General features: G+C 38.0%; 1 protein-coding gene across 2 annotated transcripts in view; it reads left to right on the top strand.

Annotated features, from left to right (window-relative positions):
- Positions 1-24,493, top strand: part of LOC129778499 (protein sister of odd and bowel) — a 168,889-nt gene that overhangs the window by 72,856 nt on the left and 71,540 nt on the right. The window contains exons 3-7 of one of the 2 annotated variants that reach the window (XM_055785425.1): positions 1,607-1,976; positions 13,991-14,107; positions 14,188-14,372; positions 14,448-14,544; positions 14,614-14,795. In XM_055785425.1, the coding sequence (XP_055641400.1) occupies positions 1,607-1,976; positions 13,991-14,107; positions 14,188-14,372; positions 14,448-14,544; positions 14,614-14,795 (951 nt within the window). Of the gene's footprint in view, positions 1-1,606; positions 1,977-13,990; positions 14,108-14,175; positions 14,373-14,447; positions 14,545-14,613; positions 14,796-24,493 lie in introns of both variants that reach the window. The other variant, XM_055785424.1, reaches the window with a different exon arrangement.

A 24,493-nucleotide genomic window follows, 5' to 3' on the forward strand; every position in this document is an offset into this window, starting at 1 on the left:
AACCAGCCTGCACGTGATCCACTGTGGTGTGCTGTATGCAGGTATGATTCAGCGTGAATGTTGACCTTTCAAGAACCATATGTTCGAATGCTTTCGAACTGAATTCCGAAATAATCGATCGGAGGTTATTTGTAGCGAATTAAGCGATACAATTTTACGAAACAATCAACAACGACAACACAGCGTGGATAAATGGGAGCAGCCTCTCTATTCCCATGTGGTCCTCGCAATTGCTGTTGATTAGATTGGAATTGCATGTGGTGGCTGCGGGGCGGGAGAAAAATATAATGCCAAGCAAAAAGGACAACAAAGTCAATTGAGACATGAGGAGAAGAGACTGCGAAAGATAACAGCAGCTCGAGAGGAAAATTGAAAAACTGTAAATAATCAAAATAAACCACCCCTAGATTATTGCCATTATTTATTTATTGTTATTGTTATATTCATGTGCCTCTTTGCGCATTTTGTCGAGCGGGCGGAATCCTGCTGCCGCCGTAGCGCAGGATTCGGGCAGGGCAGGGAGAACTCCCGTACAAGCAGAGCAGAAGGGAAATAAAAATTATAGCACATCATCAGGTTTTATCCTCCGCTCCCGGGATGAAATCTGTGGGGGGAAATCACGCAGATACCGTTGCTCAACGGGAAAAGCAGGACTTCGTGTACGGGACTACAACACTGACCCCGACGACAACTGCATCGTCCTGACGTTTAGCGCGGGGATGAAAATCAGTCACACACAATATGGGTTTTGCTTTCCGCAGCAGAGCCACTTCTTTTTGGGCGCTGTTACTTTTCTGCCGAGGGTTAATGTTTCAGGATTACCGAGCTCATTTGTCTCTCGTCGTGAGTTGATTCTTTCCTCCGGTCGCTTTAGGTTTTTGCCTTGCCCTTGTTGTTACCGGATCGGAGGCAATCTGGCGAGAGAGCAAAAAATAAATGGTAGCCCAACACGAGGGGGAACAGAACTTTGTCCCTTCATTGCTCTGTCATTAGGGGATGAATCGGAGGAATTGTAGGAAAGTTGTTTTTAATAGTTATTTATTTAGTTGAGGTGCACCTGTTAATCGTACCATGATTTTCGTATGTTTGTATTTGAGGGTATTTGGCAGAGTAGAAGCAAGTGGAAAGTATGGCAGGACACAGTGAAAAAAACATGAATTTAGTTTCTCAGGCCCACTTCGATTTCAATCGATACTTGGAAAGACATTGTTTTAATGCTACTTTGAGTTTTTTTTTTCACAGTGCACTGCACAGACCTCGATAATCCACTGTAAACAGAACATCTGTTTTTGTAAATAGAGCATTGCGAAAATGAGCTCATTGTTCGCTATGCCATCAGAACGCAGGGCAACTTTTGTCGTATTTTCACGATTCGATACAGCTTCCGATGGAGGGAGCCGCGGTAGGAGGGATCAAGCAAGATTTGAATCCTTTCCAATTGTGGTGATAATGCGCCGTGAAAATCACTCCGGCGAAAATCGGAGGGGCGTTTTCGAGCACACAGTTGTTAGTTTTGCGTTGACAAGCGCGAAACAAATCGGGGTTATTAATGTTGTGTGATGTTGAATAAATAAACTCTCTCCTTCTTCTCCTTCGTCCATTGCAGATGAAATCAAATTCGGCATTAGCCGGCTGGTCAAGAACGAATCGGAGGACGAGGACAATAACAACGTGTACCACCAGCCGAACCACGTGACGATCCACGCCTCCAACGGGTACGATTCGAGCAATCTGAGCACGAGATCGCGATCGCGAAGCAGGTCGCGGTCGAGGGACCGATCGACCCGTTCGCGATCCTCCTCGATAGAGCTGGAGGTGGACTCGCCGCCTCCCCCGCGGATTAGCGTGTCTCCGACGACGGATATCCCCCACATACCGAAGAATTCGGAGGCCTTCTCGGTGTCGGCCCTGCTGAAGCGTGAGAGTGAACCCAAATCCAAGTCGCCTTTGTCCAATAGCTCCTTTGAGTGCGTGAGGTAAGTGATTCGGGTTAAAGATTGGGTTCATATAAGTCATGTAAGATTTAGTCGAAAGATAATTTACCCGAATGTAACAAAAGCCCGAATTCAATCGACCCAGAAAAAAATTTAGTAAACTACTGTAGTAAACAACAGGCAATAGCAAAAATGAGCATACTTTGTCGAGTTGAAGATAGTTATTGTTTATGCGATATATGATAGCTTTACAATGACTATATATTTTATGCGTTACTATAACTCATACAATTGACTAGTTATGGGAACGCAAATTTTGTAAAAAAGTTTTCAATAGGTTTTTAGGTCTGGATCTGAATATCTTTTATTTGAATTTCAGCTACTGATTGCTATTTCAATACTTTGTGTCATGCATTAGCATCATGCCCATGCAAAGTCCCTCAAATTGGAAAAAGTTCACTCAACGAACAACCTACATCATTTCATGTTGCATCATGTTAACACTGGCTCAACATATAGTGTTGCTCATTTTTTAACGTAGAACTACGTCTTTCATTAAGGCTGCCAAATCAGAAAACGGGTCACGTTTTTATGAAATAATGTTAAAGTTAATAACTATTTTTGTCGCGGACGAATTTTTCATTGTAAACAAATTAATCGGGTATGTTTTTATTTAAGTTTCTATTCCTTATTCAAACTTTAGTCGTCCAACCATTTGATGGTTCAATAGATGGTCCTGAAAGCTATTGTTTTGTTCTCGCCAAGTTCAGTAGCTTCTATTTTTACATCTTCAACACCTACGTCGATATCAGCGTTATGTCGAGTTACGTCATATCGAAGCAAAACACTTTTTTTTATGGATGCAAAACTGTTCATGATTACTCAAAAATTCGCAAAAACTAATTTTCTAAATTTTTTAAAAAATAATGAGTCGTCGAGATCTATTGTCATCTCGTTTTTTTTTGTCAAAAATCGACTCTCTGGGTCTTTTTTCGCAATACGAGGTAAACGTATGATTTATGGTGGCAATGAAAACGGTCATCTCGATTTTTCATACGGGACTTCCTGCGGAATGTTTATTTACTCCTTAAAATACCCTATGCTAAATGTTAACTCAACCGGACTTCGTTTTCATCTAGTGTCGCAGACGTCATAATATGAGTTTTTTGAAAAACGAAAAATTGCCAAGAGTAAATGAAATCGGGATTTAAAAATGGGTAGGTTATATCTATGATATAACCGCAAGGTTGACGTGGGACTACCTCAGCTTAGCAATCATTTGTTTGTTAGATTAAAATTTTGATTGAATGCAACAATTTCCGAATTCAATTGAATTCAATATATTTGCTTTATGAGTAAAAAGATTGTATAATGCCATGTAAGGTCAATTCATGCAATAGATTATGTTCTGCGTTACAAGTAAATTTAATGACAGACCTTTTACGTTTGGTATGATGACATCTTGGTTTTGATGTCTGTGTTAAACAAACACATTTCAGTCAGTATAAAAATGACCCCGATTTGCATGTATTTGCAATGCCGATTTCTCCAGACACCTTGGTTTAGAAGTCTTTATTAGGTAAACACATTTCAGTCGGAACAAAAATATCCCTGACCTGCATGAATATGCAATCCCAATTTCCCCACGCTCCTTGGATTTGAAGTCTGTGTTAGGGAAACACATTTCAGTCGGAAGAAAAAAAAACCCCAATCTGCATGAGTTTGTAATGCCAATTTCCTCAGACACCTTAGTTCTGAAGTCTGTGCTGGGGAAATACATTTCAGTCGGAACAAAAATGCCCCCGACTTGCATGTATTTGCAATGCCAATTTACCCACGCCCCATGGATTTGAAGTCTGTCTTAGGGAAACACATTTCAGTCGGAATAAAAATATCCCCGACTTTAATGTATTTGCCATGCCGATTTCTCTAAAGCTGCTTGGTTTTGAAGTCTGTGTTAGGGAACACAGATCGGCGCGAACAAAAGTCCCCATACTTTCATGTGTTTGCGATGCCGATTTCCCCAAGGCTGCTTGGTTTTGATGGCTGTGTTGGGGAAACCGTGAATCGGGCCAATTAAAACGAGGTAGCTAGGGCGTTTAGATAACGGTTAACATTTTACAGTTATTCAATTGTTTATCTAATGAAAAATAACATTTTATTAATTGCGATAGAAGCGTAGGAATATTCCGTATCAATTGATGCAAACATCTTTCCGATCCAGTAAGAAATGTTCGAGTTATAAGCATTCGGAATCTTTAATTTTTTCCTGCATGTTCTATGTTTAGGTTTTCATTTTACCCCCCATATACTCCGGTTAGACGTAGTCCCACGTCAAATGTGATGCCAAATGTTTTAAAATTGCAAGAACCGTCGAGATTCAATGTTATTTAAAGCCATTTCGTACGAAAATATTTTGAACCAGATCATATTCGCGCAAAATATGTGCGATTTGTTATATTTTTGACCATATTTCACAGAATACTGCGTTTACAAAAAGTTTCATCGGGGCCAAAAACCTTTATCAATATCTTTCAATGCGTAAATTCTCTCTGAATTGTAGAATGGTAACAGACATCACTTTTTAATTTTATTCTTCGCCGAGTTCAATTTTGCCAGAACAAACAGACGGAAAAACGTATTTAAATTAACAAAATTCACAAAATTGTTATAAATTCTGAACAAAACAGCGTAATTCTGCACACTATCTTATTTGTGGTAAGTAATTTTGTGTCGTCTAATACAAAAAAAAAATCAAACCAATTTTATCTCAACCAACACAAATTGAACGTGAGCAGCTTTATGCTTAAACTATCGAATCAGTCGAACTGTTCAGTTTCTTATGTTTGCTTCGCAATGTGGGTGTGGTTTAGGATGATTTCTTTGCTGATGATTTTCTTTGCGAGCCCTCAACATCGGCATCTTTGGCTATGGATATCATCTGTCCTGATTTAGCAGGACATGTCCTGATTTTGGGATGCTTTTGGGGCGTCCAGATTTATTTTCCATATTCCAACATTTGTCCTGACTTTTATAACAATTTCACTTTTGTTGACGAATCATAATTCATTTACATTTTTTTGTAATTTATTTCTGAGCTTGGGTAGACTGTACATTTCATAGTTGCTCTCCGTGATTGATCTGAACCGGCGAAATTATACAAAGAACAGATCCTTGGGAGTAGCGATCCATTCTCATTGTGCAAGTTTAGGTTATTCTAGCTTTCAATAGTCAATAACGACGCCGGTCACGTCTCTACAGTCATCAGGGAAGGGAAGGGATGTTAGTATGAAGTGCCGCCTCTATAGCGTGACTTCCTTGTGGTCATCATGGGAGGGATAGTTGTTAGTGGGGAGAGCAAAGAGTTACCTTTTGGAAACCTGAAAAGGTAACCGAGAGAACTCATGGAAAATAATAAGACCGGCGATATATTTCGTTATTCAACGCGCGTATTTTTTATCGAATTCTGATCATTTTGTTTTTATTTTTTATTTTGTACTTGCTAACCCGGCAAACTTCGTCCCGCCCATTTACTTGATTAATTATCGAGTAATGCAGAAATTTGTGTTTTATTTGTATGGCAGCCACCCCTAAGAGAGGGGGGAGGGGTATCTAACCACCATAGAAACATTCATTGCACCCTAAAGTTTCCATATGCCTAATTTGGTTTAATTTGCTTGATTAATTCTCGGGTAATGCAAAAATTTGTGTTTCATTTGTACGGCAGCCCCCTCTAAGAGAGGGGGAAGGAGTATCTTAACACCATAGAAACATTTATTGCATCCTAAAACCTCCACATGCCAAATTCGGTTTCATTTGCTTGATTAATTCTCGAGTAATGCAGAAATTGGTGTTCCATTTGTATGGCAGCCCCCCCTTTGAGTGGGTGAAGGACTGTCTAACTATCATAGAAACATTTATTGCACCCTAAAACTTTCACATGCCAACTTTGGTTTTGTTTGCTTGGTTAATTTCCGAGTAATGCAGAAATTTGTGTTTCATTTGTATGGCAGCCCCCCCCCCCCTGTGATGGGGGAAGGACTGTCTAACCATCATAGAAACATTTATTGCACCCTAAAACTTTCACATGCCAACTTTGGTTTCGTTTGCTTGGTTAATTTCCGAGTAATGCAGAAATTTGTATTTCATTTGTATGGCAGCCCCCCCTTAGAGAGGGGGAGGGGTCTCAAAATATCACGAAAACCTTCCCCGGCCCCAAAAACCCCTACATACCAATTTTCATGTCGATCGGTTCAGTAGTTTCCGAGTCTATAAGAATCAGACAGACAGACAGACATCACTCCATTTTTATATATATAGATTTTGTTTTTGTGTTAAAATCTTTTTCATTGGTGACTAAAATATTACAAGTGTGTAGAAAGTGACATTTGCATCTTCCATCTGTTTCCATTTCGCCGGTTTGTTTTTGTGTTTTGTCTATATTCCAATGTCTGAATGGAAGTGTAATTTTGCCGACGAATTGCGCTGGAAGTATCTTTGTTTCAAAGAAAGACGTAATGATTATGAAGCCAAGTGCTACATATGTGATTTATAAGTATCGGTGGCTTATAGCGGTACATTTTGTTGAAACAATCAACAATGATATCTTCAATGAACCATTACAATTGAATCTGATTAGGAAAAGCATATCCAAACGCCGAAACATTGCAAGAAAATTCAGTTGGAATCCACCTCCAATTTCATGCTGAATTATGTGGTGTAAAAATCAAATGGCTCAAAAAATTTGGGTTGCAGAAGAAGCTCTTACGTTTTATACATCATAAAAGCTTCAAATTTGTGGTCCCTCTAACCTCGAGTAAACCGAGTAGGGCGAGTCCTCTACTAAACATAGATTTAAGCTAATGCGATTGAGCCTTACAAATAAATGAATTGAAAAAAAGCTTCAAATCAATGGATTGTCTCCAGCACTATTGCGCTGTTACTCTATTGTTCTATTGATGCTGTTTGATGACAAGGGAACCGCCCAAAAATTACTGTGTTCTGACGTACAGAACAGAAGTCACAAACTCCGGAGTATTTTTTCCGTATGGATCGTCCGAGAAATATGTTAAATGAATAGATTCATGTGTTTTGGTCTCTTGAAGTGCATAATCACATACAACGTGTTTTTATTTATTTTCATTTCAATTTCAATTTGATAATGGTTTGGTCACAATCGTTGCTGCTTCAGGTGTCCTGATTTTCAGCTCTGACCATAAGGTATCTCTATCGTTCGGCAGCTTCTTAGATGTCGATGGAGGCAAAGGAGAGCTGAACAAGTGGAAATACAATGCTACCATTACGCCTCTGATTTGTCTCTTGACAATATTAATTGGCGTCCTTTGTTGTAAAAGAGCTGTTCACTGACGGTCTAATGAAGTTATTGAAAAGGTGTTTCACGTTGTTTTTTTTCCAATTCATAAACAAGTCATTCTCAAGATTTTGTTGCTTATTGTGACATCAACACGTAACAAACGACCGGGAGTTCAAAAAATTCTAGATTTAACTGGAAAAGCAGAGGGTGTCGGTTTCGCTCGGATTTTTCCTAATGTAAAATATAGTCAAATTAAATTTTATGAGAAATTTCGATGAAATATCGGATATAGATCCACTTTGATCATTTCCAAGGATCTACAACGAAACAAAATTTACTCTGATTCGCTGATAAGAGATCGGAGCTCGGTCCATTCAGTTGAATCGTAAAATAAGCCGAATTTTCAGAGTATTCCAATTCAGACAGGGAATAAAATAAAAATACTCACCTTGGGAGTTTTTTCTCTTGGAATTTCTGCATTAGGAAAATATAAGCATTATTTCATTAGAAAATATTTCACTTAGTCTATATTGGAACTTTATCATTATCAGCATAGTCAACATTTAAGATACATTTTATCTCGATTTCAGAATTTTCTATCAGTGAAGTCCATAAAAAAATCAGTAGATTTAGTGTTGAATTTTATCCTCATTTCACATGAGCCTTTTATCCCAAATCAACTGCGGTTTTTGTGAGTCCACTAGTCGTCAACCTTTAAACAATTGAGCCAGTATTCTTATAAAAATATACGAGGAATTAGGTAGCTGATTCGGAATATTTCAGGAAGTGATAGAGGATCATAAAGGGTGTGTCACATCAAATTGCATCACGGAAAAAACGCTGTAGAAATTTAATTTTTAGGGATTATATCTTCAGCTTTCGCTTATAATCAGATAAGAGTGTATAGATCACGTTGGCCATGCTTCACTGTCAATTTTTCTTAAATTTGGAAAAATGTCGTCGAACGAAAAAGAGCGTCGTGAATTAATCCTGTGCACTCATTTCGAGAATCCGGAGTTGTCACATCGGGACATCGGTAGAATGCTGGGAATCGTCCAATCCACGGTCAGCAGAGTACTAAAACGATACTTCGAGAACCTAACCATCGACCGGAAGGTGAAGAACGGCCAAATTGGATGCTCCGTCAGTGAAAAAGATCACAAGCGCGTAGTTAAGCAGTTTAGACGTGATCCGAGAAGTTCGGTCCGGGATGTCGCCAATAAGCTGAATTTGTCAAGTTCATTCGTCCAGCGGACCAAGCAGCGGGAGGGCCTGCGTACATACAAGGTTCAGAAGGCTCCTAACCGCGACGAAAGGCAAAACATGGTGGCGAAGACGCGAGCCCGGAAGCTGTACACCGAAATGCTGACGAAGCCGCATTGCCTGGTAATGGACGACGAAACCTACGTCAAAGCGGACTTTCGTCAGCCGCCGGGCCTGTTATTCTTCTCCGCAGAGGACAAACTCAGCGTTCCGGAGGAGATTCGCAAGCAGAAACTATCCAAGTTTGCCAAGAAGTACATGGTGTGGCAAGCGATCTGCTCTTGCGGAAAGCGGAGCGCCCCCTTCGTGATGATCGGCACGGTAAACGGTCAGGTTTACCTTAAGGAGTGCCTACAGAAGCGCTTACTACCACTATTGAAGCAACACGAGGGCCCGACCATCTTCTGGCCGGATCTCGCTTCGTGCCACTATTCAAAGGACGTGTTGGAGTGGTACGAAGCCAACGGGGTCACCTTCGTGCCAAAGGGAATGACCCGCCCAACGCGCCGGAGCTTCGCTCAATTGAGAAATATTGGGCGATTATGAAGCAGGCCTTCCGGAAGAGCCCAAAAGTTGTCAAATCGGAGGCGGACTTCAAGAGAAAATGGATTTCTGTTAAAAAAAAACTACAACCTGACGTTGTACAGAACCTTATAGACGGGGTAAAGAAGAAGGTGCGAGCATACGGGCTTGGGCTCGAAGTATGAATAAAAAGAAAATGCGAAAAGTTGTTTAATAGTTTTTATTTTACTGTCTAAAATTTTCAAAAGGATCGGTCTACTGGGCGAATTTCTACAGCGTTTTTTCCGTGATGCAATTTGATGTGACACACCCTTTATTTGATGAAAAAATTCTTCCACGCGAATGGTAAATTCTCAGCTAGGACAGAGTTATTAAACTTTTCTTATGCTGCTCATTTGAAAGATAATTTTTTTGCGTAGAATGCAGTTGTAAAACATTCAAATGGATGAAACCAAGTAACATTTAGAGGTGAAGAAAAAAACTAAAGAAATCGTATTTTTTATGGGTTAACATTATTGTTAGCTTCCATTAATCTAGATGTCTCACAACAAAATGTTATGCAAAATTTCCTCAAATGAAAGCAATTGAATCGAACTAAGTAGCGTACTGTTTGAATTAAAACCAGTTTAAGACAAAAAACCGGTCTCAAGAAAAGTTCAATAATTCTTTCGTAGTTGAGATTTGACCATAAGCGTGGAAGATTTTTTTTCATCAAATATGATCCTCTATCGCTTGAAATATTCCGGATCAGCTACCTAACAACCTGTATATAACAATATTTTAAACCGATATAATAGTTTTCAATATTTTATTCAGTTTATGAGGAAGTTTTCTCAACAGTTTAAACATTTCTTTAAATTTTAACAGAAAGTCAATTGACTTGTTTCAATCGAGCAGCAGGTTTCTATGATCTTTTGGGAAAAACGAACAAATTTAAAAACTAACACCTCTATTTTGTATTTCGATCGATTCGGAATATTTCGAACTACTTGATAAAATTCCATTTTGTATTCCGTTCGAGTTGTTTTTGCATTTCGTTCGATCTGTTACTCTTCGAACAGTAAATGGGCAAAACGTTCGAAATAGGGAATACGAAAGTATAACTCAAACGAAATGATGGTTTCGATCGGAATTCAAATCCGGCAAATCGGCCGGTGTAAAGAGCAATACAAAAAACTTTTCGGGCAAGGTAAACAAAAAATCAATTAGTAGTGAGTTTTCTGATGTAATTTTCCCCGTGAGCATTTTGGAAACCATGTAGACACTCAAGAATTATCAATAAGCAGATGAAAAATAAAAAATATATATATATTGAAAATATTTTGAATACGCTATTAGTACCCTCTGAAAATTCCCCGAACTATGGCGGAATAGGTTTCGTATTGTGCTTGCGAATAAAAATGATACGAGTATGTGAATGAACCGGCATTTCTTGTGACCAATCGTGTTCCGGAGTGGGAAACGAACGACACTCGACTAAAAAATAGAGGAGCAAAATGCAACATCGAAAATTATGGATGATTTTTGAAATGCTGCAATTCTGTTAAAAAATAATGCATTCGTCAAAACAACAACTGGACTTTGTATAGAATATTTATACTATTGTATAGTTAGTATTTGTATAGTATTGTTTAATCGATTTGCTGTGCATTCATTATTTCATGAAATATTCTTAATTCAAAATTAAAGGATAATTTTTCATTCGATAGAGAATACCACTGTAGAAAATAGTTCTACTGAAACTTTCTATGACTCAAATGGAAGCGAAATAACCAGGTCAATTAGATTGTTATTGGGAATATATTTTAAAAATCTATAGAAACTTTGAAAGCAAACCAGAAACGCTTTATCTTATCTAGCAATGTCTATTGTAAACAACGCATATACACATCAAACTGAAAATATGTATATTAGTAGCTTGAAAATGCTGTTTTTTTTATCTTCATGTCATCATTTATATCGAAGCTACAAAAATTTCGACCCTCCACTCGTCAATCCGTTGTCAAGTGAAGATCTATAGATATCAGTGCAAGATCTTCCTACTTTATCTTTTATCTTCTGGATTTTTTTTTAATTGATAAAAAAAATAATTTATGCATATAAAATTGTTCTGTTCGATTTTGTGCGCTTCACAAACTCGAAAGTTCGACACTAATGAAACACATATTATGACACAATATACAATCCACTCCAAGGATAGTTGTTGCTGCTGCCAACATCTCAGGGAGCTTGCGGATTCCCAGATGAAATAAGCACACTTCTGAATAAAGCTGTGATCGTAAATGAAATTTTCAGTATTGAATATGTATATAAAATACATTTCATTCAGTATTGAATATGTGATAGCAAAACATTTCCTTGCAAGTTTTCGAAAAATCGTAAACTAAAATTCATCTATTTTTATTCGATTGGCGTTGCTCAAGATCAGTCTTTGGAATTGTGTGGTTTATATTCAGATGCAGAATGTTCAACTGTATATTGCGCGTTTCCGTGTTGGCAAACCAGACAGCCTTTATATCTTTGCAGATAATAGAAAAACAAAGCATTACAAGTATTTCACGATTAAACTTATATGGAACATATGCTTTGTTTTGCAACTCTGTGCATAGCAAAACGTGGAAAATTTGAAACATAATAAACTTAAATGGAAACAAAATTAATCTATCTATCTATCTATATATATATAAAAATGGAGTGATGTCTGTCTGTCTGTCTGATTCTTATAGACTCGGAAACTACTGAACCGATCGACATGAAAATTGGTATGTAGGGGTTTTTGGGGCCGGGGAAGGTTTTCGTGATATTTTGAGATCCCTCCCCCCTCTCTAAGGGGGGGCTGCCATACAAATGAAACACAAATTTCTGCATTACTCGGAAATTAATCAAGCAAATGAAACCAAATTTGGCATGTGGAGGTTTTAGGATGCAATAAATGTTTCTATGGTGATAAGATACTCCTTCCCCCTCTCTTAGAGGGGGCTGCCATACAAATGAAACACAATTTTTTGCATTAAAAGGTGTGTCACATCAAATTGCATCACGGAAAAAACGCTGTAGAAATTCGCCCAGTAGACCGATCCTTTTGAAAATTTTAGACAGTAAAATAAAAACTATTAAACAACTTTTGGCATTTTCTTTTTATTCATACTTCGAGCCCAGGCCCGTATGCTCGCACCTTCCTCTTTACCCCGACCATAAGGTTCTGTACAACGTCAGGTTGTAGTTTTATTTTTGAACAGAAATCCATTTTCTCTTGAAGTCCGCCTCCGATTGGACAACTTTTGGGTTCTTCCGGAGGGCCTGCTTCATAATCGACCAATATTTCTTAATTGGGCGAAGTTCCGGCGCGTTGGGCGGGTTCATTTCCTTTGGCACGAAGGTGACCCCGTTGGCTTCGTACCACTCCAACACGTCCTTTGAATAGTGGCACGAAGCGAGATCCGGCCAGAAGATGGTCGGGCCCTCGTGCTGCTTCAATAGTGATAGTAAGCGCTTCTGTAGGCACTCCTTAAGGTAAACCTGCCCGTTTACCGTGCCGGTCATCACGAAGGGGGCGCTCCGCTTTCCGCAAGAGCAGATCGCTTGCCACACCATGTACTTTTTGGCAAACTTGGATAGTTTCTGCTTGCGAATCTCCTCCGGAACGCTGAATTTGTCCTCCGCGGAGAAGAACAACAGGCCCGGCAGCTGACGAACGTCCGCTTTGACGTAGGTTTCGTCGTACATTACCAGGCAATGCGGCTTCGTCAGTATTTCGGTGTACAGCTTCCGGGCTCGCGTCTTCCCCACCATGTTTTGCCTTTCGTCGCGGTTAGGAGCCTTCTGAACCTTGTATGTATGCAGGCCCTCCCGCTGCTTGGTCCGCTGGACGAATGAACCTGACAAATTCAGCTTATTGGCGACATCCCGGACTGAACTTCTCGGATCACGTCTAAACTGATTAACTACGCGCTTGTGATCTTTTTCACTGACGGAGCATCCATTTTTGCCGTTCTTCACCTTCCGGTCGATGGTTAGGTTCTCGAAGTATCGTTTTAGTACTCTGCTGATCGTGGATTGGACGATTCCCAGCATCTTATCGATGTCCCGATGTGACAACTCCGGATTCTCGGAATGAGTGCACAGGATTAATTCACGACGCTCTTTTTTGTTCGACGACATTTTTCCAAATTTACGAAAAATTGACAGTGAAGCATGGCCAACGTGATCTATACACTCTTATCTGATTATAAGCGAAAGCTGAAGATATAATTCCTAAAAATTAAATTTCTACAGCGTTTTTTCCGTGATGCAATTTGATGTGACACACCATTTACTCGGAAATTAATCAATCAAACGAAACCAAAGTTGGCATGTGAAAGTTTTAGGGTGCAATAAATGTTTCTATGATGGTTAGACAGTCCTTCCCCTACTCAAAGGGGGGGCTGCCATACAAATGAAACACAAATTTCTGCATTACTCGAGAATTATTCAAGCAAATGAAACCAAATTTGGCATGTGGAGGTTTTAGGATGCAATAAATGTTTCTATGGTGTTAAGATACTCCTTCCCCCTCTCTTAGAGGGGGCTGCCGTACAAATGAAACACAAATTTTTGCATTACTCGAGAATTAATCAAGTAAATGGGCGGGACGAAGTTTGCCGGGTTAGCTAGTTTTCTAATAAAATAAGAAAAATGTGCACGTGGACGACCGGGGGAGGGGTATGTAAATGTCGACGCTTATCCACGGAGGGGGAGGGGGGAGTCTAAAATCGTACTTAGCAAGGTATTGCAAAAAAAAAGGTAAATTCGAAGAAATCTTTGGATTCGAAAAAGTCTACAGATTTACATTAAAAATAATAACATCTTTAGATGTATGATCGAGTTGTTTATCTGTCCTGGTTAATGTTACATTTGGGTTAATGGAATTCGGTTAAACAACAGTGGTGAAGTTACCAACCGTATTTCTGACTTCCAGGCCAAGCTACTCCCAGTTCTACGAGCAAAGTATACTCAACCGACCACTGTTCCACCCGTTCCCGTTCTTCGCCATGCTCCAGCAGCAGGGTCACCAGCTAAATCCAGCCTTAAGCAAGTAAGTTGAACGAACTCGAGCTCGATTTCAGCACCACATCAACACAACACTTTTTTCCTCAACTGAAGCCTTTCCCGCAGCTATCATCCCTCGTCGCCGGAGGATATTCTTCGGTTGCGGCATTTCATGGCTCAGAATGCGGCCGCCGCTGGTGCCGTGGTGGCGAACGGAGCCGCCGGTGGTGGTGGTGGCGGAAATGGTCCTGTCGCAGCCCACCTAGACTTTGGTCACCCGCATCACCCCCACCATCTCCTGATGCGACCAGGTATGAGAACCGCATTTGGTGAAGTTTATCCATGTATTAAATGTGACAAAATCTTTACTACCCCCCACGGATTAGAAGTGCACGCGCGGAGATCGCACAACGGCAAACGACCGTACGCCTGTGAGCTGTGCAACAAAACCTTCGGTCACGAAATTAGTTTAAGTCAACATAGGTAGGAAGCTTGGAAGCTGGTCTCCGCAATGTTTCTAACAAAACTGGACGTTTTGCGTTTCATCCACAGAGCTGTGCATAGTGTAGAGAAAGTGTTCGAGTGTAAGCAGTGCGGGAAGGCCTTCAAGCGATCGAGTACCCTGTCGACTCATCTGCTGATCCACAGCGATACCCGGCCCTATCCGTGTGGGTTCTGTGGGAAGCGATTTCACCAGAAGAGCGACATGAAGAAGCACACCTACATCCATACCGGTGAGTTTGATTTGCCCTTACTACAGACTGTTGAACACAGCACATTGATTCTTCAAAGTCAGCGACTTGACAGCGTATCAAAGTATAAGAAAAAAACACATGTTTGTTTTACATAACAAATATTTAGATTCAATCGATCCTGTCCGGTACAACATGTGTCCAAAAATTCGCCGAAACCGAAAGATGGAAGCATATTGACATGAAAACCACGAGTTTACCCCCTTGAGGCGGGCTAGCAAACAAATTTTGTCAATATCCCCGAAAACATAAGAAAAAAAAAAACAAGAGGAATGACATCGAAACGACCTGACCAAAAACTAACAATTTGTACAACAAGCAAAGGTCGGAAAAGTTTTCGGGTAAACTGTGCCACTGCCACCCCCTTTTTCGTTGAGAGACTGTGTGTTGTTGAGGGATAGGGCTGATCATTTACATCGTCTAATCCTATTCATACTCACAGATCTGTGAAAATCCATTGTGTTGTGTTACAATACAAATAGATTGTGTGGTATCACTCCAACCCTGGAGCGGAATCCCTTTCTCCGCTTTTGGCGAAGAATTGGTAATCCTAATTTGAGGTTTGTTGACGTTTCTTTGTGTTCACGGCGGTGGAGGCTAGAGGACAATTTTCCCATTTTCGTCACCCCTTTCTCGACCCGTTGAACCCCTCTCCAGGAACGTGAGAAAATCCAGCACATGCTTTGCTCTCGCTTCCATCACAAGACTCGATGCCGCCTTCGCTCGATCGTAGTCAAAAATCCTGCAGGCATAAGAAAATAGATTATTGATTTCTCATCTCAGACCACCGCGCAAGATGGAGTCTGTGCCTAGAAGCTGATTTTTATCCCCTCTCCTCCCCACCGCTCAGAACAGCCTTCGCAAACGGCGGTGGAAAATCACATCAAAACAGAGTACCGTCGCTCCAAAATGGATGGAAATTTATGCAACAAACCGAAAGGAAGCGCCGGGGCTGCAACGAGGGATGGGAGAGCAGAAAAAAAAATAAATTTCCATTCAAATTGCTGCGCTCAAAGCGAAACTTCCCTTCAATCTTTGCATCATAGCAGAAGAAGCAGCGGTGCTTCATTCGCGGCTTATGGAGCGAAAGAGCAAACGGAATAATGGGAACGCAACAAAAAAAAATCACTCCCCGCAAAATTTTACCGCGATTTTATTCTTCCTAACTTCATAACAGCGCCACCATCGGTCGGGCGGTCCGGGAAACCGATTTGGTAACGCTAAATGAGGAAAAAATGGTGCCCATAGAGATAAATTTTAATTTCAATTATCATTAAACTTTTTTTTAAGAGTTTCATAAAAAAAGATTTCTTCTGTGGTTTCTGCGCTTTTGCGCGATTGGAGAGTTGTTTTTTTTTTCTTCAAACCGCCACGGAGAGGATGAATTGATATTCCCCGAGATGAAATGAAACAATGAGCGAGAGTTCTTTTTATAGGTCTTTAAAGTTGGATCACAATGGTTGTTCGGGGCGAGAAAAGTTTTTCGGCGGTTAGCTGAGGTTTGATTTTCGGGCTTTATTTGCCATAGAAAAATTGCTTGTACCTAAAAAACGCGCCCAAACATTTTTATGGGATGTATTCAATCATCCAAATGGTATCACTTCGGACACCATTTTGGAGCTGCAGTATTAATTGCGAACGCTACCACGAAGACCTTTTTTTCAATTGACACACTCGATTATAATTTATAGTTCAGCATCATTTTACAACCACTCCAATTCACCTTTGGCAACGCATGAAACCAAGAGTAAACCTGTGCATGTGAGCCAAAAATACAGAAGTACTTTCCACTGAACAACATCAGAATCGAAATGGTACTTCCACCGAACAAAATTACGCTACTACGATAGAATGGATAGAATGAAGGCTCTGATCGGATGGCTTACAGTTGCACTATGGGCGATTTCAATACAAGCAAGTGGGCAAAAATATTTTCTTCATTTTCCAACACTTGTGGTATCTATGTGGTATCTCTATGATCAAAACAAGTTGATAATTTGTGACTATATTACGGTCAAGGCGTGTATTTTTTATACGAGGGTCACTATTTATATTTCTGGAATTGGCAACACTGATGTCATGTGAGTCCATCTGACGGTTCCATCGTAAAGTTTGACATTTTTGACGATATATGTACTCAAAACATTTTGTCATACGGACGCTATTTGTTTATTTTATATTTAGTTGAAAGTTTGGTCTCGGCAAAAAAATGGAACTGAATCGTGAATATTTTCGTGCGATAATTTTTTACCACGACTTTCGACGTGGATTATCACAACAAGAGTGCGTCAATCAACTTAATTTGACTTTTGGCGATAAAGCTCCATCAAAAACCACTGTGTATCGCTGGTATAGTGAATTCAATCGTGGTCATATTTCGCTGTTCGACGAGTTTCGTGAAGGTCGTCCAAAATCGGCTGTAGTGCCAGAAAACATCGATGCTGTGCACGAAATGATTAAGCAAGATCGTCATGTAACCTATTGTGAGATTGAGGCATCCCTAAGCATTAGTTCCACCAGCATATATGCGATTTTACATGAACACTTAGTTGTGCGAAAATTATGTTCACGTTGGATCCCACATAATTTGACAATCGCTCAAAAAAAAAGGCTCGTGTCGATTGGAATAAATGCTTTGAAAATTGGTTTAAGCGCATGCAAAAGTGTCGATCGATCATCGATCATCGTGGCGAGTACTTTGAAAAACTATAAAAATATATTCGCAGCTTAACTATTTGTTTTTGTTCCTATTCCAGAAATATAAATAGTGACTCTCGTATAAGCAGATATAAGAAATTTTTTTTCCTTTATTTAATTAGGCTCAAGTGGATAAAGAGCCATAATCAAGCAGTACATTTTTGAACTATTTGAATATATTATAACTACATAATCATTAACTTAAGTCTAATTAGCTAAAACTACAGAACAATTAAAAAATATAATTTATTCCTTCGTTGCCTCGTCGGTATTATTCTTGTCTGGAACAGTGCCTGTGGCGGGTCGTAACAACTACATCGCCAGTTGAAGTAGCAACTGGTAGGGGAAAAGGGGGGAATTTGGACCACCTGAGCAAATCGCCTAATATTTCCAAACCAATACGGTCTAAATCAAAAATGTCACATTGTATACTAAGCTACACTTGTTTTCGCTAAATCAATAATATCTAATCATTATATCAAGCTTTAAACTACCAAATATATCATAAAATAAAAGAGATAATTTTTGGATATTAAAATTTGATGCGGGGTGATTTGGACCAGTGTGTGTTTCATCGAAAAAAAAAAACATACTTATGTTTATGTAAAGTATTTTGGAATAATGTTACAATCAGTAACAGTGTTTTGGGATCGATACCAGAGGTCTTAGCCAGATTCCAGACCAGAAAAATTGGTTTGAGACCATCTCGAATTCTGCATGAATTTTTCACTGTTGTTCGAGAATTTTCAAACACTTTCGATGCTTGGTCAAAGAAAATCCGTTCTTGATGGCCTGCGTTGCTCTTTCAGGCTCCTCCTTCTTCCAACGCTGTCTGCCCATACTCTTATTGTAATTCAGCGGCATCTGCAATCAATTAGACCAAAGAAAAACCTCAAATCTGTAGGACCAATTCACCCCACACAACATGCAAAAATTAAAATGCAATTAATTTCGTTTATTGTTATCAAACTTACAGTTTCGCAGCATCAAATTGTTCCTCTTCTGTAGGCGAACAGAACTTTACTGCACAATACACGAAAAGTTTGTTTATTCAGCGAGAAAAACCTTAAAACCACGATCGGAAAATTCACATTTTTGACAATCAAAGTGCTTGCTACCATTTCCTGCCATCTGTCGAATTTTACCAAAGTTTTTTACGTTAGTTACATACGGTTCAATAATGAAAGAAGATGACATTATAAATAATCCTAGCTGAGCCGTACTTTTTGAGATAATGGGGTGGTCCAAATCACCCCGTGTTACCCTAGTAGGTAGTGAGTGCCTCCTTGCTACGTTAATAGCTACTGTAATGATCTTATCTCAACGGGTACTAAGTTCTGCTTATGTAATAGGAAAGGAAAGGAGAATGGACAAGTGGTAGTAGGAGATGCGACCTAAATAATAATATGAGCGCTTCTTAGGGAGACATATGTGGGGAGCATAAAATTAGGGTCGCGAGTAGATAGATACAACTGATATCGCGAACTGGCATGCGTGAGTGTCCTCCTTTAACCCTTTAAATCGGCAACCAGTTTGATTATTTCATTGCAAAATTCATTACATGACCAAACAACGTGCTCGATGATATCCTTGACCACAATTGCAAATATAAGAAAATATTTTAAATTAAAAAAAAATTTCGGGATTCAGCCCTTCCCTTTTTCAGTGGAGTAATTTCAAAAGAAATCGACAAACAACAAAACCTGATTATTTTTGATTCGAATGAAAGTTTGCACTTCATTTGGATTTGGGAGTTTTCCACAGCATTTTAGATTTTTTTGACTCAAACGTAAGGGCGTATCGATTTTAGTGAGAGAAATCATTGATAATTTATATCTCAAAAACTATGGATCCTTCCGAAACAGTGTCTTAGAAAGGGTTATAGAGAATTGATGTCTAAATGTGAATAAAATATACACTGAAAAAAATATTTGCAATTTCTAAAATACAATTTTTTCAATTTTTTTTCAATTTTTTATATAAAATAGAGGTCATGCAGAAAATTTAAAAAACGGGTACAAGATGGTAAAACTATTTTTGACAATCTTTGTGGAACATCAAATTTTTGAGAATGTTCGAAACTTCGAATTTTTGTATGTTTGTATGTGTATGGGGAGCATTTCCTCCCACCGGAATGTGTTCCCTAACAGAGACATCAAAACCAAGCTGCCTGGAGGAAATCGACATTGCAAATGTATGCAAGTCGGGGGCATTTTTGTATTGCAAGTAAGGTGAGTGATAAGATTAATTCTAGCAAATAAAATTTAAAAGTGACGAACCAGCCGAAATGTTTTGAAAGCCACTAAAATAGATAGAGAGAGAAAATAAAATTTAAATTTGGAACTTTAATGTTGGTTGCTTTGTAAAATTTCATATCATTGTTGCGAAAACGTAATCTACCACGCCAATCGACATAATACATAAATCGCTCAAACTCTTTTAATTCAATTGAATTCAAAATGTTCCATTCAAACACTTATTGTTATCGATCACGAATGTACGGCCAAAAAATCGTGTATTGTCGTGTATTGTAAAATTTAGCACAAGTGTAACTGTAAAATTGTATATGGTAGCAGTTGTGTTAAAAATGACTTGGATTATGAAACGATTCATTTACATTTTCATAAATTAAAACCAAGGTTTGTTCCCGCTCGAGAACGAATCGTTTGGTTTAGGCTGTCTGTTTTGTTGTGTTCATTTTCATCCAAGGGAAGTTTATACGGCGAGAAAAATTGGAAAAATGAAGAAATATTAGAAAAAGTGATTTCCCATATGCTCTACATATAGTATTAGGTGTTGTTAGTCCAATAAAATTTCGCATTGGGTTGAATGAACACTCAGAAAGTAAAAAATATAAAAGAAAATAACCTTTTCCATTTCAAATATTTTCTCTATATTAAAGTAACATTTTTTTACTGATGAGAAAAATCGATAATTGTGTTCGGTGTTGGTAATTATCTTATATTATATTGGAGAGTTTTTTTTTCTTTATTTCATCCATGCATATCACAGGAGGCATCTAGTCTAGGATAACAGAATGCAGTTTTTATCATATCTCGTTTCACTTCGGTATCTTTTATCTGATACGCACCATCCAACGACTGTTTACCATCCTTCTGTCATCATCATTCGGTAAACACTGGTGGAGTGCGCTAACAATACCCCACAACCAAACAAAATGGCCCTTTTCAGGGCCACCAAATCATTATTAAAGAGTTTAACGATGTAATTCTTCAAACATATCCAAAATCAACAGATAGCCTAACGGAATCCTACGTCAACTATGCGGTCGTCTCTCGGACACAACCCTCCTGTGACTTTTTTGGTTAGGGCGACCATTTCCATTTTAGGGTGGTCCAAAAAATCCAGTTTTTCGCACTTTCGAACCACAAGATCATTTCAGATGTTCGACATATTAAATTAAAACCAAACAGCTGGTCTTTTTTGGAAAAAAACTACAGTTGCAGAAAATTTGAACTATGTTTTCGATATTATTGATTGTATTTGTTTTTTATAGTTTTCATAGTCTCGGGACCCCCATTTTTTCCACCACAAAAAAAAATAGCTTTTGATCTACTGAAACGATTCAGATGATCGACATATCAAATGCCATAGCCAATGCCAATGCCATAACCTAGTGAGCTAGTCTTATTTAAAAAAATATTACACTCTGAATAAAAATGGATTTTGTTTTCGTAATTATTGATTATATTTGTTTTTCATAGCTTACATCGTTTCTGGACCAAGGGCGCCATATTTTTTTATATTTTTTCCTGAAAGCTAAGGTTTTTTCACATAATATATTCGAATATCAGAGAGGTGTTATTTTTCGTTTTAAAGTTATGATTTTTCAAAGTTAACATGTTTTCAGTTTTCGTTCAATATTTCTATGCGACTAGACTGGATGTATGTGACTATAATCCAATTAATTGACAAATATGTAATTTTTCCAGAAAAGGTTAGCTAGTAGGCTTTAATTTGATATGTCGATCATCTAAATCGGTCCAATAGTTTTTTTTTTTTAATTCGTTTATTTTTACAGGCTCAGTTACTTAAGTTTAAAGGAGCCGAATTCTTAAATATAATTTTAAAACTATATATATAAACAATTTTCTTACATCTATGGTTAGTAAGGTGGAAAACCGATTACTCGCGGTGTACTTGGTCCAATAGTTCAAAAGTAATAAATTTTTGAAAAAAAGTCATTTTTGGGAAAAAGGGAAAAATGATTTTTTGGACTTTTTTTTTTGGGTAACTTTAACAAATCATAACTCAAAAACGAAAAAAACGCCTCCCTGGTTTCGAGATATGTTATGTGGAAAATCCTCAGCTTGGTCCCGAGACCATGAAAACTATAAAAAAACAAATACAATCAATAACGACAAAACCAAAACCTGAAATTTTTGCAAGCGTAGCATTTTTCCAAGAATGACTAATTAGCTTTTATTTGATATGTCGACCGTCTAAATCGGTTAGTTAGTTCACAAGTTATGAATTCTTGAAAAATGTCCTTTTTGGAAAAAAGGGTAAAAAGTCGATATTTTGGATCACCCTAACATGAGAATGGGCACCCTAACAAAAAAAAATTAAAAAAATACGGGTCTAATAGTTTGCGATAAAGAACGAAACTACTACTTTTTACGAAAATCTGAGAACCACTATATCGGTTTGGCATGGAATGGCTGTATAAATATACAAACAGCGATTCTAACACAAAAAACGTTTTTTTTAAGTGCTTCAATTTTGCTAAGAATTGCAGTTATTGATGGAGTGCATTAGGGATTTTAGGTTTCAGAAACGAATTTAGATGAAGAATTTAAAAAAAAATTATCGTGTATTTGGTATCGGGAATTATGTTTTTGTTTTTCATATTAAATATTTGGTTAGCTTATATTTTCGAGACTTACGCTTAGAGCTTTATGTTTTGGACTTTTCATTTTAAACTTTTTATTTTAAGGATTTGGAATTGGAGTTCGATGAAGCGAACGCTTGATGATTAGCGGAATATATCGCCGGTCTTATTCTGTTACCTCCTCAGGATTCACTCTCACGCAACTCTTCGCCGTCGCGATTAGAGTTCGATCAAGATAACTTTCCGTAGTTGTGATTGAAGTTCAATAAAGAGTATGCGCGATAAATAACGAAATATATCGCTGATCTTATTGGTTTTAGAGGAGTTCTCTTGGTTACCTTCTGAGGGTTCTCGAAGGTAACTCCAGGTCGTTGTGATTGGAGCAGAATATATAGCCGATTCAATGAGTTTTACAGGTTTTCCTTCTCAGGATACCTGAAGATAATCTCTGCCGCGTGTTCTGACTCATAATATCTTTGGAATTTTGTTTCGTCAAGTGGTCGATAGTTCACGTTTACATAATGTTTCCTGTTTGACAAACATTCTGAAAGACCTACATCAAAAAAAAGTTGTGCATGGTTCTGATTTAGAAAAAACCACATGACACAATTACACACAAACACAAAAAACACAAACACAATTTTAATAAAAAAAATTGAACTGTTCTGGATCTGGAAATAGTTTCCCTAAATTTCAAAATATCGAAAATATCGAAAACATTGAAAAATATAAAATGTGTTTTGTATTCTAAAAATATTCTAAAAAATCAAAAATAATAAAAAACACGTACGAACATATTTAAATAAAAAAAAAATACAGGAGGTTATGTCCAAGACACGACCACTTTGTTGACGTAGAACTACGCAGTTATTTTGTTCAAGTCGCTTGTTAATATTTTATTTTATTTATTATTATTATTTTATATTATTTTACACAAACACACTTATATCCGCTTTGCTCTCTTCTCAACAGAACCCCTTTTTATTAATATTTCCGGTCTCGATTAGATTTTCTGTCATCCTTGGTGGATATAGTTTTGCTACTATCATGCGAAACCAAATCACAAACAAAATTCCTGAACAATTATTTTCTTGGTGACCCGATGATACCCTAGTTCGATGATTCCTCACACAATTGTGCCCTTCGTTCTTATTCTTCTTCTTTTCTTTATTCACGAAGGTTTTAAGTGAATCCCCTTTCGTTGATCGCCGATAAATTGCTCTTTATTGACGGCATGGGTAGGGAAGCTCACAAATGAGCAGATAAAATGTATGGGAAAATGGAAATGCTTCTAGTTTTCATCAATTTAAACCGATGGCACATCAGGGGATTGCAATATTTAGTATGAAAAAACAAATCTTAGGGATTTTCCGATCCGTTTAGTATATAAATCATCTAAATCCGTTCGCGGCAAAAACAGTTATTAACGTTAACTTTATTTCATAAAAACGTGACCTGTTTTCTGGTTTAACACCCTCAATGATGATGTCAATGTTTTTGTTTTTTTCCCAAAATTTTAAATGCCAAAACATTTTGAGTCTTCGATGGATTTTATGGCAATATGTTGCGTTACACCATTTATTCTCAAAGTGATTGAGAAATACGTGAAAAAAAAACGTTTTGTTAACCAGAACTCTTGTGGGATTAAAAAATATTTCCATATTTCTTATTTGGTATCCCGGCGAACTTCGTCTGGTCCAATATTATTTTTTTTAAATTTAAATAATCTCGAGCTCATATTCGCTTTTGCGAATGAGCTTTAGTTCTCGAGTGATGCGCGGATAAACACTTGTGTCAGTTGACCTTTATTTATAGAGACAATAATGTTTGGCTATTTTTTTTTTTTGGCTATCAGGATGAAATTGACTACGGAGCAGATAGAATTTTCTAATTCAAGTCCAATTGAATTTGATTTTACATAGTAGCATTTGCTACATCGACCTTAAAAGAATATGCGTTCACAGGAATCTGCTCATTTCGACTTTCGAGCTAACATTGATTTCAACAGGAAGGATATATTTAATTTAAAATATATAAAAATTTAAAATATTTCGTTCCAACCAGGCATTTAGGCAAAATACGAGCAGAGCTAAACGAAAAAGTAAGGAGTTTTTTTTATTTGTATCAGCGT

The sequence above is a fragment of the Toxorhynchites rutilus genome, chromosome 3, assembly GCF_029784135.1.
Source record: "Toxorhynchites rutilus septentrionalis strain SRP chromosome 3, ASM2978413v1, whole genome shotgun sequence".
NCBI classification, from domain to species: domain Eukaryota; kingdom Metazoa; phylum Arthropoda; class Insecta; order Diptera; family Culicidae; genus Toxorhynchites; species Toxorhynchites rutilus.